Genomic DNA, 18,767 nt, shown 5'->3' on the forward strand with positions numbered 1-18,767 from the left:
GGGGTTAGGAACAGGCAAGGGCCAGTACTGTGATGTTGGACATTTTAAAGTCTTCATTGCTATCACTTGACTTAACTACCATTTAAGAAGTCAGTTCTAATTATAGATTGTTTAAAGGATGGTAGTATTTTAGAAGAAAATAGGGAAATTTGTGTGTAGAGGGAAGATTTGCAATTGCATTGAAGATGGTAGATTTGGTGATCTTTCTGCTTGCACTTTTCTATCATACCGTTTGCCAGGTTCACATGGCTAAAAGCACCATCCGTGATCCTCACTCTCCTCTTCACATGTATCATCAGCCAGGAGACTTCATTATTGGTGGCATTGTTAGTTATGGTGGTTTTGTCTCAAGTCCGACATCCTTCACTGAAGAACCACCACCAGACTTGCTTGAAGAACTTGTGTAAGGAATGAATTATTCATTGTTTTCATTTCCATTCATTATGTCACTGGAATGACCAGTCCTAGGGCTTTCTACATGAAGGGTTTGCCCTGGGCTTGCTTCTCAGTAGCGGCACATCATCTGCATGATGCAGCTGCCATTGAAAAGCCATCTGGGAGTAAACCCTGGAAACTCCATTCCAAAAAAGTCAGGTACTTACCCCGACTTTTTGGCAGCGGAGCCCATTGTCTGCAGAAATAGAGACAAGTTCTGGTGCTGATGAAAATTCTTATCTTTAATAATTTCTTCAATAGGCTCAATGTTTCGGGTAAAAATCCTTCCTCAGGAGCTACAAGAACAAAATAAATACAACTTAAACTTTTGTGAATACTTTAAGAAAAACAGTTGATACATTAACATTATGATCAATAAGAAAATCATTAAACATACTTATTTTAAAAGAATAAATTGGTAAGACTGGACAATGTGACCAACAAAGATATATATCCCCATTGAATTAATAAACGGACGACTTGAAGAAAGACGCAAGCTGCTATAATGTACACTAATAATAATTTTAAAAATAGTTTAAAAGACCTCAGCTTTTTCTTTCTCTTTTGGGCATCCCCACCAAGAACTGTGTTATCTGAGAGAATTCCTGCTCATACTGTGGAGTCAAGGCCAGATAATGGCTATTGAAGTTAATTGAACAGCAGCCAGCAGCCGTGGTAGTCTTGTGTCTACAACGTCCTGCTCCAGCTTAACTATAGCTGCATGAATGCTCTTTTTGAAAAAGCTGCGCTAAACATTAACCATTGATTCCATCCTGTTTTCGTTATTTGTATATAATGAAATCCAAAGAGTCATTCAATCCCTCTGGTGCCAAAGATTTCAAGGACAAAATCCAGAAAAGTCCTCTTTTGCTTAGTAATGTCTCGTTTCCTCTCATCTTTTCTATTGCCCAAAACAATATTCTCTCAGGTCCATGTTTTTTTCATCTAGAAAGTGTTTGACCCGGGGTGCCCAACCTTCTGATGTCTCAGGTTGTTCACCAATCGTTATTGTTAATTGTCTGGATGCTTTTCCTACATGTATTCTATTGCAAGGGCAGGTAATGATGACCCCTGTGGTATTACAACAGAGAAGATCTGCTATCTGTATCCATTTTCAATTATTGGTAACAGTAAATGAGAGAAACTTTTTTGTAAATTTGAAATACACACATGGGCCACATGGATGGTGCCCTTGGAGCCTAGGTAAATTCAGCACCATAGATTGTGTTGTGTTGTTGTTGTTTTAATTATTTTTTTTGTAGTATGTGTGTATTAGCGAGCTTTTTTTTTTTAAAAAAAAATATCTCTTGAATGTTACCATAGGTCCCGTTGCTAAATCAGGTAGGTCTTTAAACAAACGACACATGGAGCGTATGGGTACTTGCAATTTCTTGGTTACTGGATTGTAAGGCAAAACACATGAGATTTTATTATTTTCCACTCTTTTTGGGGGGCACAGAAGGCTTTCACAATTGCAATTACTGCTTTGATGGTCCTCTTTGAGTAGCCCCTGCTCTGAAACCATTGTGTTAAGGCCTGTGACTCTTGAATAAAATTGTGTTTAATCCGTAAAAACATTGACTATATGGTAAGTTATTTTTTAGTTGTATGGGATGGTAACTATCCTACTTAAGAAAAGTATTTCTATTTGTGGATTTTTTTTAAGATGGTAGTAGCAAGACCTTGGGACTGTTTTTTTACAACTGTTTCTAGAAAATTAACCTGCTGTGTGCTATACATGCTTTCAAAGCTAAGATTAGGATTACTGTATGCAGCCTTACAAAACCACTTATTTCAGACCAAGGCCTTAGCTAGACCTATGGTTTATCTTGGGATCGTCCCTGGGTCATCCCTTCCTACTCCTGGGATATCCTGTGTGTCACTTACATGAACAGGGGTGACCCCGGGACGATCCCGGGATAAACCTTAGGTCTAGCTAAGGCCCCAGTGTCTGGCCTCATCAACACTGAGCAGGATATTCCACTATGAAAGCAGCATGAAAGCAGTAAATAAAAGGCAAGAGCCACACTACTGCTATATAGTGGTATTGAAGTGCACTGACAATGCTTGGGGCCCATTGACACATTCCATATTATGCTTTCATACTATTATATCCTGCTTGGTGTTGCTCCTGCCTTTTATATACCACTTTCATAGTGCAATATCCTGCTTGGTGTAGATGAGGCCTCTCTCTCTCTCTCTCTCTCTCTCTCTCTCTCTCTGTGTGTGTGTGTGTGTGTGTGTGTTTTGCATGTATTAACAAACCTTTTGTGACTCAAGTGTTGAATCTCATTCTAGCATAGTGCCAAAAAATTACCAGCATCTCCTGGCCTTTGCATTTGCAGTAAAAGAGATCAATGAAAACCCTCACATATTACCCAATTTCACCTTGGGATTCCACATCTATGACAGCTATCTCAATGCAAGGAGGACTTATCATGCAACCATGTTACTTCTATCATTACTGGAGAGATTGGTCCCCAACTACATATGTGACATTCAGAATAACCTAACTGCAGTTATTGGGGGATTAGACTCTGAAATTTCTCTTCACATAACAAATATCTTGGATAGCTACAAGGTTCCACAGGTGGGAAACATAACATTTGCTTACATGTATGTAGAACATGGGAATATTCTCCTAGTTACCTTCTCAATGAAAAAACATTTTTATTTATATTGCTATTCGACAGTTTATATTGGAAGTAATATTATTTCATGGTATGTGATAGCATTATTATTGCTGTTGTTAGCTGTCTTGAGTATTATTTAAAGGAAAGGCAAGATACAAATTCAGCCAACAAAGAAATGACTAATTGCATACTTAGGATACTGCACTTACAATGACAACCTTTCCCAAAGCAGTGTCCTTGAAGTGTGTTGGACTACAATCTCCTTCAGCACTTGTTGGCTGAGGATGATAGGATTTGTAGTTAACACATCTTGATTCACAAGTTTTTGGAAAGCTGGGATAAAGCATGACAACAATAATAGAATTTACATGCCTTGTAGTGTTTTCTAAGAATTCCTGACACAATGTATGTGGCTTATTTGAAACCTAGAAAGTGCTACATAAAATAATATCATCTTATGACCACTTCTGGAATTAATATATTTTATTATGGTCATTGACCAATACCAACAGTACATTTAACAAACACTCTATACAAAATACGTTAACACATTAAATCTACCAACATCTAGAGAATCACAGTTCATAACAGTTATATCAACAAATCCATCTAAAATCACAGAGTACACTCAGGGGCTAAAAAGGTACAGCATGTTATTGCAATTGCACAAAATTTAGCTACTTTATTGGTAATATAAGGAATCTTATCCGAGAGTAATAAGGAAATAATATCATCTTATGACCACTTCTGCAATCTCCCTTCAGCTAATATATGGCACTGCTCCAGTCATGAATGATAAGACTCCAGGACTTCCCTTCTACCAGACGGTTCCTCAGGAAGCCCTTCAGAATGAGGGGCTTCTCTCCTTGCTCTTGCATTTCAGGTGGACGTGGATTGGACTTGCTTTTATGGATACTGACAATGGAGAAAGATTTCTGCAAACTGTGTTGGCCATGTTTCCTGAGAGTGGTGTTTGTTTTTCATTCATAGAAAGAATCCCCAAATTTAGTTATGTAACTGAAGTTTATGGCATGTTCGAACATGGAACAAAATTATATGTTAAACTGCTAGACACAAAAACCAACGTAGTGGTGGTCCATGCAGAATCATATTCTTTTGCTATTTTTAGATGGTTGCCATTTTTATCAGAACTAGAGAACCGGGCAAGCAAACTTAAAGGCAAAGTATGGATTATGACAGCCCAGATGGAGATCAATGCATTTTCCTACCAAAGGAATTGGGATACAGAACTATTCCATGGAACTCTCTCCTTCAGGATTCACTACAATGACCTATCAGGATTCACATCATTTGAGGAGAGCAGAAATCCGTTCTGCACAAAAGGAGATGGTTTTATCAGGGACTTTTGGCAACGAACATTTGACTGTAAATTCCCAGATACAGTAGGGGATGACATGGAAAGTCAGTTTTGCACTGGGAGAGAAAAGTTGGAGAGCCTCCCTGGGACTTTTTTTGAAATGAGCATGACTGGCCAAAGCTACAGCATTTACAATGCAGTCTATGCTGTAGCCCATGCTCTACATGCCATGTCCTCATCTAAACACAGTCACAGAACAATGATGGATACTAAAAGAAATAAGCTTCAGCGGTGGAAGGTAATGTTCTCACCTTCCTTGTGTGGGAGACTATCATGTATTTTGGTATTACAATTTCATTCAATCTTTGCAACAAGCTGTATTGTCAAACATTTTGTCCACTCATATGACTGTCCACATTTGTTTTATTTTGTTATTTTATATATATATATATATATATATATATATATATATATATATATATATTTCTTTAGTTTTCCAAAATAAATGTAACATAGGGGGAAAAAGAGAGAGAAAATAAATAATAAGAAAAAGGAAATAAAAAAATGAAATACATTGAATTATAAATCCAATTATGGACAGAGGTTAGAACTTTTAACATTTTTTCATAGTTTTTCACTATTACTTTACAATCCAATACAGATATGGAATCCATGGGCTGTTTAGAAGTTTTCTTTATATTTCTTCTGTAATCTGAGGAAAGGCTTTGCGAAATACTGCTGCGTGTGATCCATATATAGAATAAAATCCTGCCATGTTTTATAGAAGTCAGATGTTTTGACATTGTCTGTAGGTATGTTAATTTTTTCTGCCATAGCTATTTCCCATAATTCCATATACCATGTTTTACATGTTCTGGTTTTGGCTATGACTTGTTTTTTTCTTTCTTTCTTTCTTTTACAAGTATTTGATCATAAAAATAATTAAGAATAAATAATTCACCTTCCATTTTACAAATAATAATAATAATAATAATAATAATAATAATAATAATAATGTCAAATATAAAATATGGTATATACTGTTTCATAATATCCGTAATAGGAATGCAGATTAGTACTCTTTTAGTACACTGGACTAGTACAGAATAAAAAGTTCCATTGCATGTTGTAGGATGAAGCAGTAAATAAGACACAGACAGAGAGCTTGGATTAAACTTGGGACTCTTTATTTATACTTAAACCAGAGAAAACAACCCTCCCTGGATCTTCATGTGACAGTGCAGGAATTAATCATAACTCAGGCCACTTTGCCTGTCATTATGGACAAGCCACACTCAAAGCGAGCAACCGGTTAACCCGGTTCCTTGCTTATCCGTCACTTCATAGGTGTGGGGAGACCGCCCTATTTCACCCCTGCTCGCTGCCGTAATGACAGGGAGTAGATGAAACCGGAAGGTCTCCAAAGGCATACCATATCCTGACACATAAGCAGCGGAGCCCCGCAGAGCAGGCCGTCTGGATGTGCCAATCACCAAAACAGGTGCCAGTGTGCTTATTGCCCCTAGCTAAACTATCCAATTCCCACACATCCCTGCCAACAGATTAACCTATTTAGTCACCCATCCCCTAAAACCTCCAGTATGAAGTAGGCAAAAACCCGAAGGGCAAAATTCCTACCCAGCTTCCTCTCCAAAGAGAACAACTAGCTAATCCCATACTAGAAGTGGAGGGAGGGTGGGGTCAGTGACCCAAAAGAGGCCGGATGGCTGGAGCGGGCTGCTTATATAGAGCAGACCCCCCCCCAGTCCCTCATGTGACCCAGGAGCTACAGGGGAGCCCTTATTCCGCTCCTCCCCAAACACAACGACTGGCTTCCTGCCCAAACTTTCAGCTGGGTGGTGGCCGGTTTTTTTCAACAAAAGAATCATTTAACTTTTCCCCTGCCTTACTTGAATCAAATTTGTTATTTTTACCATAAACACTACAGCCAATATTTTTATTAACCATTCTTCCAAGGTTGTGGGTTGTGTTTTTTCCAGTTACAGGCTATTAGGAGTGTGCACTCCACACCGGAATTATCAGGTAACTATGAACATCCGCAGAGCATTCAATGTTCCAGAGCAGAGATTGGCTGCTTCCCAACCCATCATTTAATATCAGAGTGGAGACATGTCCAATCAGAGCTTCTAAAGTCTCCAAAAATTATCCACAGTTTTTTCAGGCATCATTGGTGTGTGTGTGTGTGTGTGTGTGTGTGTGTGTGTGTGTGAATTGAATATCTCCATGGAAAACGCTGGGGGCTAGGTTTGATATTGACATCTGTGGCTAACTAATTAGGAATTGCCATGACCATGTTCTCTGCCAATCGCAGTGTTTGGGGGAGTGGGAAACACTAACTGGCTGCTTATTCTGGATGGTGGGGGGAGAGGGAGCCTGTTTCTGCTCAGACTCATATAAGTCACTCATCCACATTTCCACAGGCCCTTATTTCAGTTAAACTATTAGTCCTATTGGCTGGCTGGGCTTCAAGTGTGTGTGTGTGGGGGGGGGGGTTTCTGTCCAATAGATCTGGAAGGCACAAGGTAGTAACTTCCACAACCAGCAGTAAACTTGGCATGCCTAAAGACCTCCTTAAGAGCTACCAAAATTCATCTCTTCATCTTTAAAAATGAGGGAGCATTTGATTAATTTGCATTGACTAGAGCGGTTATCTGAAAAAGAGTCTTCCAGGGTATTAGCTATCCCACCTAATGTGGTGTCATCTGCAAATTTGATAAGCATTCCCTGCACATCCTTATCCAAGTCATTAATAAAAGAGTTGAAGAGCACTGGGCCCAGCATTCAGTCCTGTGGTACCCCACTCATTACCTCCCCCCAGTTTGAGAAGGTACCATTGGAATAAATATTCAGGGTGATAACATCAAATCTGTCTACTACCTCTGCATTCTAGTTAAAGAAAAACTCATTCTGAGCACTGTTGTTAAATGAGACAGGTGCATAATCAACATAGAGTTGTGATGTTATACACTTTCTCCGCTGTGGCACCCCGGTTGCGGAATGAGCTCCCCAGAGAGGTCTGCCTGGCGCCCACACTGTACTGCTTTCGTCGCCAGCTGAAGACCTTTTTATTCTCTCGGTATTTTAACACTTAATTTTAACTTAAATTTAAATTTTACTGTTCTAACTCTGTATTTGAATCTTATATCAATTTTGTTGCGTGGTTTTATCCTGGTTGTGCTTTTTATACTGTATTTTGTAATTGTGTTTTTAACGTGTTGGTTGTTTTATTATGGTTTTAATTTTTGTGAACCGCCCAGGCTATTGGGCGGTATAGAAATGTAATAAATAAATAAATAAATAAATAAAATGTTATCATAACATTAGTTAGTGAAGTATAGATAAAAATAGATCAATCGTTGAATAGAAATTATGGGGAATTGTGTGTGTGTGGGATATAATCCCATTTTCCCAGGTGGGTATGTCTCCAAATACCAATAATTTTTTTTTACTGATTTTCCCCCCAAAAAAATGTTTTGGGTAAAATGGCATGTTTCCTAATAGAGGTTGACTATCAAGTTTGGGAGATGCAACTCCATTAAAGTCCACTCCTATTATGATTATATTAGCAGTTATTATTTAATTTATCTTCCTTAAAGAGGTTTCTGGTTGTCATTTGGAGCATAAATAAATACTATTAGATGTTCTTTCCCTGATAAATGACCTGTAGCAAATATAAACCAACCCTCTGGGTCTTTCTCCAATCAGAAAAGACAAATGGAATTTGATATATTTTGACATCTTAATTTTAATTTCTGTATTTATTTTAAAAAAAGAAAAACATAGAAAAGCGGGAAAAGGTGGGAGTGAGGAGGAGAAGAGGAAGGAGAAAGATAGGCTTAGATTAGTTCTAATATTCCTCTATGGGTATTGCTTCCTTTGTGGGTGTAATTTTAATAATGTTGTTTGGCATCTTATTCTTCCATTGAATAAGATACCAAACAACATTAATCCACATATTAAACTTAAACAGAGGCCGCAGGTAGACCTACTGGTCTAGTACAACAGAGGGGTGAAGATCTCTTGATATAGATCTCCCCGTCTGTTTACACAAGAGGACATCACACCCGCCATTTTGTTTTTTGTTTTTCCAAGAGGAAGGAGCACACAAGTGCTCGTGCACAAAAGGTAAGTGCTTTTTTAAAAAAACTCAACACGTTTTCCTGCTCCCCCCAGTCCACCCCTGATGAGCGCAGAGCTCCTAGGGAGCTCTGTGTCCCGTGTCTGGCTCCCAGCTCCTTGTGAGTAACCGCAAAGAGCCAGGACAAACCATGATGGTGGGCCACACTTTCAGTGTTCTCAGGATCATTGTGAGGCCACGGAAAAAGCAGGCCTAAGGTGTAGGGCCATATCCCAGGGCAAGGGAGGGATCATCTCTCCCTGATCCTGGAATCCCCTGTGCGTCATGTGAACGCACAAGGACAATCCCAGGGATCACACTGGGATAAAGCCCTGTCTAGCTGTAGCCGGAGTTCCTCAATGGTAATGTATCTTACTCTTGCAAATTGAGAGGGAACCCATCAAATAAAGGCACAGACACCAGATCTTTGGGATAATCTTGGGCCTCTTTATTAATAAGGGAAATTCACCCTTCCCATGGAACTGCGTGTGAAAGTGCAGGAAGCTCTTAGGTCCTCTCCTTAGGCCTCTAGCCTGCCATTAAGGGCGAGCCATGCTGCTAAGTCAGGAGCCAGGTCAAACCCAGCCTCTCTCTTAGGCTTCACTCCTTTGCAAGTGCGGGGAGACCTACCTGCATCATCACTGCCCGGTGCCACAGAACTCTGAGTAGCTGAGTCAAGGAGGTCCCCAAAGGCAAACCATATCCTGGCACAAAGGCCACATAAGCCTTGAAAAGCAGGCCTCTGGATTTCCTTATCACCATAAAGATGCCAGGGTGCTCACCAATCCCTATTCCATCTTCTAAATTTCCTGTAATACCTTCCACTGGAGGGTGCCAAGCCTCAGCTTCAGCTACTTACCCCCACCTGCCCAGGATGAAATCCTGCAGGCCAACACACAGATCCTGCAGGAAAATATAATTCCCTGCATTGGACAGGTGAACTCCATGTTTCCTATAAAGATCCCCTCTGAATAGAAGAATAGCAAGATGGGGATAACGCCTCTCCACTGATCTTGTAAGGCAACTCGAATCTCCCTATACACTTTCTTCACTGAACAATTTAATCTACATGCACCCATTCCCTCATGCCACTAGCACAGCAGGAGCAAGTTTGATCACACAGTACAAATATCTGGCCATCCAAATATCCTCCAGGTATAAAAGCATAGTATAAAATGCATTATAAAAGCACAACCAGGATAAAATCATCAGCAGTGCAGAAATACATTTTTTTAAAATAAAATAAAATAAAATGGCAAAGTTAAAATTAAGTTCATAAACTGTTAAAATACTTCATGTGGTGTCTAAAAAAGTATAGTGTAGGTGCTAGGCAAAACTCTCAAGGTTGCTTATTCCACAGCCAGGGTGCCACAGCAGAGAAAGCCCTCCTCCTGGTAGCCACCTGTCTCACTTCCTTAACTAGGGGATCACGGAAAAGGACTCCTGAGGATGATCTTGCAGTCTGGGCAAGTACATATTCCTTCAGATAGCTTGGCCCTAAGCTGCTAAGGGCTTTGAATGTTAATACCAGCACTTTGAATGAGGCCCGGACATATGGCCACCGTATGAAGGCTCCAGTCTTAAGAAGACAAGCTTCATTTGGTGGTGGAGTACCAGCTCTTAATTCAGAGATGATGCAATGGTTGGATAAATCCCCAACCCTCCTCTCCCATATTTGAATCAGTCCTCTCTGGTTTCTTCTTGTGTCTTGTGAACTTGCAATATGAACGGAATACACGGTGGTGTATTTTGCTACTTCCCATCCTATTACATCTGAGAGTCAGTGTAGTGTGATGATTAGAGTGATGGACCTGGACTCAGGAGATCTGGGTTCTAGTCCACACTTGGCAATGAAGCTCACTGTGTGACTTCAGGCCAGTCATTGATCCGATTCAGATCACACGCTAAGCCATGGTGGATAAGCATTTTAAGCTAAACACTCTTGTGTGAACCTTGGCTTAGCATGTTGCGTGAACCATTCCTAACCATGGTGGCTACTACGGCTGTGATCCACTTCTCTTCGATTTGGAGAAGCAATAGCAAACCGGGGGGGGGGGGGGCTTCACCTCCATTATAGGCGGAGGAGAAGCGAGTCAGGGGCTAGCGAAGCATAGCGAAGAGAAGCAACCACAGACGAATCAACCCGCTTTTCACGAAGCGTTCCGCCCGCCATTTTGGATATTTTTCTCATAGGATTGCATTGTGGAAAAGATTAGCATATAACTTTTTTGTTTTGAAACCCACATCCCTGAAACTTGCTGTGCTTAGAGAGTGGTGGTTGGGGGTTATTTGTGGAGATGTTCAGACTTTGTCTTCCTGCGGTTTGCTTGCTATTAATTTGTTTAGAATCACTTAAAGCAGAAGGGGTAAGGGTTTTTTTAAACTGATGACAGGCAGATTCAACTCCCAGATGTGATCACCTGATGAATCATCCTCCAATCCCAATGTTGGAGGGGGGGGATAAGCAAAATGGGATACTTAGTAACTTGGGATACTGGGTAACTTTTCTTTCTTTGTCTGAACAGACTTTTTCCAGTGTTTTTGAAGCAGTAGCCCCACCAAACGCACAAACACAGCCTTAAATAATATACTAAGTAAATAAATAACCGATTGGAAACACAACACTGCTACCCACCCTAACCTTGGTGAACAACTGAATAGATGTGGTGCAAGGAGATGATGTCCATAGGGCATGTGGACATGCCCAGTGCACACTCCTGCAATGTAGGGTCATCAGAACCCTCCAAAGGTTAGCCAGTGAAGCTACTACTGCCTCTCATAAGTTGAAGTGTGCAGTAGCTTCTGAATGACTGGTACCTAGACAGGAGCACTCAAATTGCCACAGTTCCCCCTCCCCCTGGGCACATCCACTTTCCTCTTACTGGTAAAAGACAGACATAGCCTTCAAAAAAAATCTTGTTGTTGTTGTGATTCAGCAACACTGCTGCAGTGCTTAATCACCCCTGCTGTATTTATTTATTTAATTTATATACCACCTCATAGCCAAAGCTCTCCTGGCTTTCCCTCTTCAGTGAAGTCAGGCAGGCTTTCATTGTGGTTCAACTTCTTCTTGTTGATGTTGATTATTATTATTATTAGTAGTAGTAGTAGTAGTAGTACTGCTATAATTAACTATTATTATTGTTGTTTACTAATGGCTGTGTGATCACAGTGCAGTCAATCAACTCTGAAGCAAGGAAGATGAAGCTTTACTCTATCCTCCTAGCCCCCTATTATTTATGGGTTGCAAAAGGCATCTTTCTGTGCTGTTCCCACCTCACAGGGTTGGTTTGCATACTGGCTTTGATGGCCTGGAAAGTGGAAACAATCCTTGGCTCACTTACTTGTGCCCCCAGAAATGTGTGTTGCATGCCCGCCTTCCCGCCTCCGCCTGCGTGTTGTCATTGTGGGGTATTGGTTCTGCTGCCTGGAACTTACTTCCCCATAGGTCTATGGCACTGTGTGTGTGTGTGTGTGTGTGTGTGTGTGTGTAGCACTTCTCTGCATGCGCCTCTGCCCTCCTGGTGCCTGGGGGATGTAGATGGGCTGTGTGGGTCAACCCCACAAGCCGCTTGCATGCTTGCTCCCACTGCTTCAGACCAGGACATAGGTCTGCTGCTACCTCTCCTCTTCTGTGCCCGCCTCACAGGGATGGTTTGTGTGTGTTTTGCTTTGACTCAGGGCATTAGTCCTTCCAGCGCTCACCCTGTTTAGACTTCTTGAAGTTCCATGTAAATTTTTGAATTTTGGAATAAGATTCATAAGGTTTATCTACTCCCCAATTCATGGCATGTTGGAATTTCCTTTGAAATGGCCATCAATAAGGAAAGGCCATTTAGCTGTCTGCAGCTTTAAAAACCCCTGAGATATTTGGATTTCTGAAAATTGGGTGGGGGATTTTCAAAAATTCCCCCAAAATCAGTGGAGGCTCAGATTGACTTCCAACTGGGCATAAAGGTGTATACATGGATAAGCTCTCATGGTACTGATTTTGAGGTTTCTTATGTGAAAACTGACAGAGTTCTAGTATGGGACTTGAATTGGGGAGAGTTAAAATGAAAAAAAAAATTGCCAAAAATCAGGGCATGCTCACATTTGCTTGAAACTTGCCATGAATGTGGATCTAGACGGCATCTGTGAGGGTGCCCACTTTCAAGTTTGTATCTTTACAGATGTCAGAGTAAATTCCATTTCTGAAAATGGGGTGTAGGATTTTCAAAAAAATCCCGCCAAATCAGTGGAGGTTCAGATTTCCTTCCAATTGGGTATGAATGTGGATACATGGATAAGCTCTCATGGTGCCAATTTTGAGGTTTCTAACATTAATAGAAAAATGTTATAGGCATTTGGATTTCATTGCAAGTCTATGTGGGGGAAAACTGAGCTCCAATTCGGATCAGGAGCTCCGGAGAAAAGCAGACCGGACCACTGGCGGATCATCACGGAGTGGAGTGGACCCAAAAGTTGCAAATCTGGAAGAGAAGCAGATTGGGGGGTCCATGCACATCCCTAGTGGCTACATAAACACAGTTTATACGTGCTCACTAACCATTTGCTGCAAAAGGGTTAGCAGCCTAACCATGGCTTAGTGTGTTTATCTGAACAGGCCCACTGTCTTTTAGCCTAACCCACCTCTCAGCATTATCTCGAGAAAAAACATAGACAGGAGGGGGAACCATTTCAGCTGTCTTGACTTCCTTTCAATAAATATGAAGCGAAATATATAAAATAAATAAATAAGAACCATTTCTTCCATCGAGCTTTGCATACCTGAAAATCATCCGTGACATCGTTCTGCTCCTGCTGTTGGGCATTAGTCAAACAGCAATCAATTGTAAACTCCTGTGTTTCCATTTTCAATCCAGCTCCATCAATTCCTTAGAGGAGTCTCATTTAACAACAATGCTCAGAATGAGGTTTTCTTCAATGAGAATGGGGAGATAGTAGCTGCACTGGATATTATCAATTTGGAACTTTTCTCCAATGATTCCTTTCTTCGTGTGAAAGTTGGGAGCATGGATCCTCAGGCTTCTCCAGACAGTGCATTCATCATTGATGAGGATGCCATAACATGGCACAGCTGGTTTAACAAGGTACGAACCAATTGTCAGCTCTCTACAGATATATCCAGTTTGGATGAGTACTGATTATCTGTCTTGTTGCCAAAATGTAATTTCATCAAAGAAGGACAACACATTTTGTAATCATAAAACGAATGAGAGGGGCTTCTCAAATTTCTGTTTGCTCCTTCAGTGACTTTATTAATTGAAAAATTGCTGGAGGAAATATAAATAGACTTCATGCAGAATCCAATGCTCTTCATGCACATATGGCCATCCCTGTGAGTTCCAGCAAGCAAGTGGGGCCAACTGCTTGCAGACCAGGGATGGAGAGAGGTGTGTATCAAAGAGAGAAACAGAGACAGGGAGTGGCAGACTGCAGACTAGAGAGGAAAAGACTGGATGAAGAGAACTGAATAGAGGAATGAAAGGAGGCAAAAAGAGGCTAGAAAGACTAATTGAGAGCAGAAAGGAGCAGGTAAAGGAGAGAGTTTAAGATCTATCATCTATCTATTTATCGCTTGTTCTATCAATAGACAGATAGATGGATAGAGATCATCTATCAGTGCAACTGACACTATTTCAGTGTCAAAACCAGGGCATCACCTCAATTAAAATAACTATAGATTATCCATTTCATCCAAATCTCTTTCGTAGGTGCTAAAGTATCACCTCTCGATGCAATAAAACATATATTCCCACAATCTGAATAATTAATAAAAGTGTGAAAAAATAGTCTGGAAGTGGCACTCATGAATAAACTAAACTAGTATGTAAAAGTTGGTATGGGGGATTTATTTTGTAGTTCACATTTTAATGTGAACCTAACTCAATTTACACTTTGAAAACATTACAGGAAGTAAAACTCTGTGTTCCTTCTACATCAGTGGTTCCCAAACGCCCCCTTGGTTCCACAAACTAATGCCCAGTGCCCCCCCCCCCCACACCCTACACTATAAAAATCATTATTCGGAATAGTGGTTTTCAACAACCCACTAAGGAAGATAATAACAATAAAATCCAAAACAGTAACAATTAATTGAATATTTATTCAAAATCCAATTACATTTTTTAAATTTATTTAATTAAACTTGATCCAGTGATATCATCTTTTCAAAGTTTGATAGTCAGTTAGCAAGAATATTAGATATCACATTTAGTAACTAGGGTAGAATACCTCACTATTCTTTAAATTCTTAATGTGATGGATGGGCTTGATGAAGTGATACCAGTTTCCCAATGTCTGGTTTAAAGACACTTAACATGAGTCTTAAATCACCACATTAAGTAATCTGGAGTCGATTTCTCCACCTCGACACCCCCCCCCCCGCTGCCTCTTTGCGCCCCCTGCTGCCCCCTTGCCTCTTAACACCCCCCTATGCAATCCCACCACTCCCAAAGGGTCAGTACCACCAACTTTGGGAACCACTGTTCTACATGCACACCAGTGGTGGGAATTAATGGAGCAGACTAGCTGACTTTCAGCACAAAAAGCTTTAGGGGTAAGTGATTACCCTGTGACAGTTGTCATAGAGGAACGATTTTTGTCATTTCCTACAGCCCATCACCTGGTGTATCTTGAGTATAGGGTTGTGCCACAAATAAGAGAAAATAAATGAATGAATAGATATTATCGTGACCTTGTTACATTTTTATTCTGCTCTATAATCCATGGTTTAGACACGGCCACTTTCTGTATGTACTGAGAGTTGCCATCCTGGTTCTATCAAGCAGGTGAAGGAGGGGGAGCCATACTGCTGCTATGACTGTATCCCATGTCCAGAAGGGAAGATTTCAAAACAGGAAGGTAGGAAATATACATTACATGAATGGAGTTAAACAAGAGACTAGCTGCAATTTAGGGTTCATCTACACCAAGCCGTATATCCCACTATGAAACTGGTATGAAAACACTATAAGAAAGGCAGGCGCCACACTACTGCTTTATAGTGGCATTGAAGTCCACTGGCAACTGTTGGGGGCCATGACACATCTACACCAAGCAATATATAGCATTATGAAAGTAGTATGAAAGCAGTATATGGTATGTGTCATGGGCCCCAACAGTTGTCAGTGTACTTCAGTACTGCTATAAAGCAGTAGTGTGGCTCCTGCTTTTTATATACCACTTTCATACCACTTTCATAGTGTAATATCCTGTATGGTGTAGATGAGCCCTTAGAAGAACATGTACATAAAGATATGCATGGGCTGGGCTGACAATTCTTCAATAGTTCAAATTGGATCAAAAGGTTTTGTGATACCCACAGTTTAAGACAGGTTTGTAGTAGCTGAGTGGCGGGTAATATTTTGCCGTATCAATGGATTGTTGCCTGAGCATCTGTATTTGGAGCTTCTATGGATCTTAGGCTACATCTTATATAGCAAAAAATATATGTTTCAGGTTTATGGGAGTCCACAATGCTTTTTCAACAAGGTTTTGTCAACTTGCACCTAACGCACCTAATGCTTCTTTAATTCACATGTTTTGGCAATGGCCTGTTGTCACCCACTTTTGGGAGGAAGTTATAATAAGGATAAACTCTGTATTGAAACAATCTATAATATGGAATGATGACTCAAAGAGGTATATCAGTGAACATATCATATTGGGACTTGGGAGAACTGGGTTCTAGACCTCATTTAGCCATGAAGCTAACGGGGTGACTTTGGATTAATCACTGATTGTCAGCCTAACCTTCCCCACAGGGTTGTTGTGATGATAAAGGTGAGAAGAAGAGGCCTATGTAAACTGCTTTGAGTTCCTTAGAAGGGGTAATAGTTGGAATTAATAAATCAATATACCAGTATCTAAACAGAGAAGATGCCTCTCAAAACTGGAGCTTAGCAGCTCCTGCTCACTGGGATTGCCTACTCCGAGGGAAGCTCGGAGGATGGTAACAAGGGAGAGGGCCTTTTCGGTGGTGGCCCCTTGACTGTGGAATGATCTCCCTGATGAGGCTCGCCTGGCACCAACACTGTTATCTTTCAGGCACCAGGTCAAGACCTTTCTCTTCTCCCAGGCATTTAACAGCATTTAACAATGCTAAGTTTGTTTTCTAACAGACCCCAGAACTGTTGTTTTTAAATAGATACTGTTGTTTTTATACTGTTGTTTTTATGTTTCTGATGGTTTTTAAATTTTGTATACTTTTTTAATGTTTACTGTTTTAAACTTTTGTAAACTGCCCTTAGAGCTTCGGCTAAGGGGCGGTATATAAATGTAATAAAATAAAGAAATAAAGATATTCTCAAACATGTCTATTCCATGGGGAATAGAGAAGGAATCAACAAGAAGGCTCTATCTTTACATTCCAGACCTAGCAGCTATTTTTCATACCCAAGTCAGATTGACACTTAATTTTTGCAATGTACTTTTATTGGGTGATCTCAGAACACAGTTCAGATGCTTCATCCTATGCAGAAGTTATTACCAGGGGTTACTTTTTATCAGTAATTGATGATGATGTAGATCACTATGAAAATCTATTGGTAGCCACAGCAACATTTCTGAGAAGGGTAATAAAACCAACATGAACAGTAGGAAATGCATGATTGCTAATTGGATTATCTCCTCAGCTGTCAAACACATCTGGCACTTTTGCAAGGTTGCCACATGTTCACCTACCAGATACTTGTCTTTAAAACATAAGATTCTGCTTTATGTCTCCAACATATTTAATATCAGCATTGATTGTGTTCTCTGATATAAGTGGTGAATGTTTTATTTATGTATTTATTTATTGCATTTCTATACCGCCCAATAGCCAAAGCTCTCTAGGCGTTTCACAAAATTAAGACAATTCAAGTATAAAACAACAATATAACACCATAATATAAAATACAATATAAAAGCACAACCAAGATAAAAACAGCAGCAATGCAAAAATAGAATTTTAAAATACAAATTTAAAATAGCAAGTTCAAATTAATTTATAGACTGTTAAAATACTGGGAGAATAAAAAAGGACTTCACCTGGCGTCTAAAAGAATATAATGTAGGTGCCAAGAAAACCTCTTTAGGGAGCTCATTCCACAGCCGGGGTGCCACAGCAGAAAAGGCTGTGGAGGAACAGATATGATTAGTGAGATTATTGACATTTATGTTTGTGAACTAAACATAAATCTTTTCTTCCATAGATATGGGTGACTGTAACACATGCTCAGCCAAAGACTATCCAAGCAAGAATCGGGATTACTGTATTCCCAAGATGGTAACCTTCTTGTCTTATGAAGAACCCCTGGGGCTCAGTTTAACCGTCTTTGCTCTTTCCTTTTCTTTGATCACAGCTGTGGTCCTGGGAACATTTATGAAGCACCACAACACTCCTATAGTCAAAGCCAACAACCAGGACCTTACCTACACTCTCCTCATTTCCCTCCTGCTCTGCTTCCTTTGCACATTGCTATTCATTGGCCAACCTCAGAAGATGACTTGTCTCCTCCGACAAACAGCCTTTGCCTTCATCTTCTCAGTGGCTGTATCTTCTGTTCTAGCTAAAACCATCATGGTAGTTCTGGCTTTTATGGCCACCAAACCAGGATCCAGAATGAGGAAGTGGTTGGGGAAGGAGCAGGCCATCTCCATTGTTCTTTCCTGCTCCCTTATCCAATCAGGGATCTGCATTGTGTGGCTGGCAATGTCTCCTCCATTTCCCGATGTTGACATGCACTCAGTGGCTGAAAAAATTGTACTGGAATGTAATGAAGGCTCTGTGACTATGTTTTACTGTGCCTTGGGTTACATGGGCTTCTTGGCAATTATCAGTTTCACTGTAGCTTTCCTTTCCAGGAAGTTACCTGGTAGTTTCAATGAGGCCAAGTTCATCACTTTTAGCATGTTGGTCTTTTGCAGTGTTTGGTTGTCTTTTGTTCCATCCTACTTAAGCACCAAAGGAAAATACATGGTGGCTGTGGAGATCTTCTCTATCTTAGCCTCCAGTGCTGGATTGTTGGGTTGCATCTTTTCCCCCAAATGTTACATTATTTTGTTGAGGCCTGAGCTGAACAACAGGGAACAGCTAACACGGAAATGTTAAACAATGTCTCTGTGTCTTTTGATATAATTTGTAACCTAGAATTGTGTGTGTGTGTGTGTGTGTGTGTGTGTGTTGAAATATAACTTAGAGTTTCCCTCTCAGTAGCTGCCAGATATTGATCCTTTCTGCTAATCTTCCTGACTT

General features: G+C 40.4%; 1 protein-coding gene across 1 annotated transcript; it reads left to right on the forward strand.

The window, feature by feature from the left end:
- The first annotated feature begins 245 nt into the window (after positions 1 to 245).
- On the forward strand, positions 246 to 18,623 carry LOC134405568 (vomeronasal type-2 receptor 26-like). Its single transcript, XM_063136814.1, has 6 exons — positions 246 to 403; positions 2,734 to 3,025; positions 3,833 to 4,684; positions 13,390 to 13,617; positions 15,265 to 15,391; positions 17,725 to 18,623. The coding sequence occupies exons 1-6, from the start codon at positions 246 to 248 to the stop codon at positions 18,621 to 18,623; spliced, it is 2,556 nt and encodes an 851-aa protein (XP_062992884.1).
- The last annotated feature ends 144 nt before the right edge of the window (positions 18,624 to 18,767 follow it).

Source organism: Elgaria multicarinata, chromosome 11 (assembly GCF_023053635.1).
Source record: "Elgaria multicarinata webbii isolate HBS135686 ecotype San Diego chromosome 11, rElgMul1.1.pri, whole genome shotgun sequence".
In the NCBI taxonomy this organism is placed as follows: Eukaryota; Metazoa; Chordata; class Lepidosauria; order Squamata; family Anguidae; genus Elgaria; species Elgaria multicarinata.

Coding starts and splice junctions, on each gene's coding strand:
- LOC134405568 (XM_063136814.1), top strand. CDS start 246: ATGGCTAAAAGCACCATCCGTGATCCTCACTCTCCTCTTCACATGTAT. Junction 4,685..13,389: donor ATAAGCTTCAGCGGTGGAAG/GTAATGTTCTCA, acceptor TTTTCAATCCAG/CTCCATCAATTCCTTAGAGG. Junction 15,392..17,724: donor GAAGATTTCAAAACAGGAAG/GTAGGAAATATA, acceptor TTTCTTCCATAG/ATATGGGTGACTGTAACACA.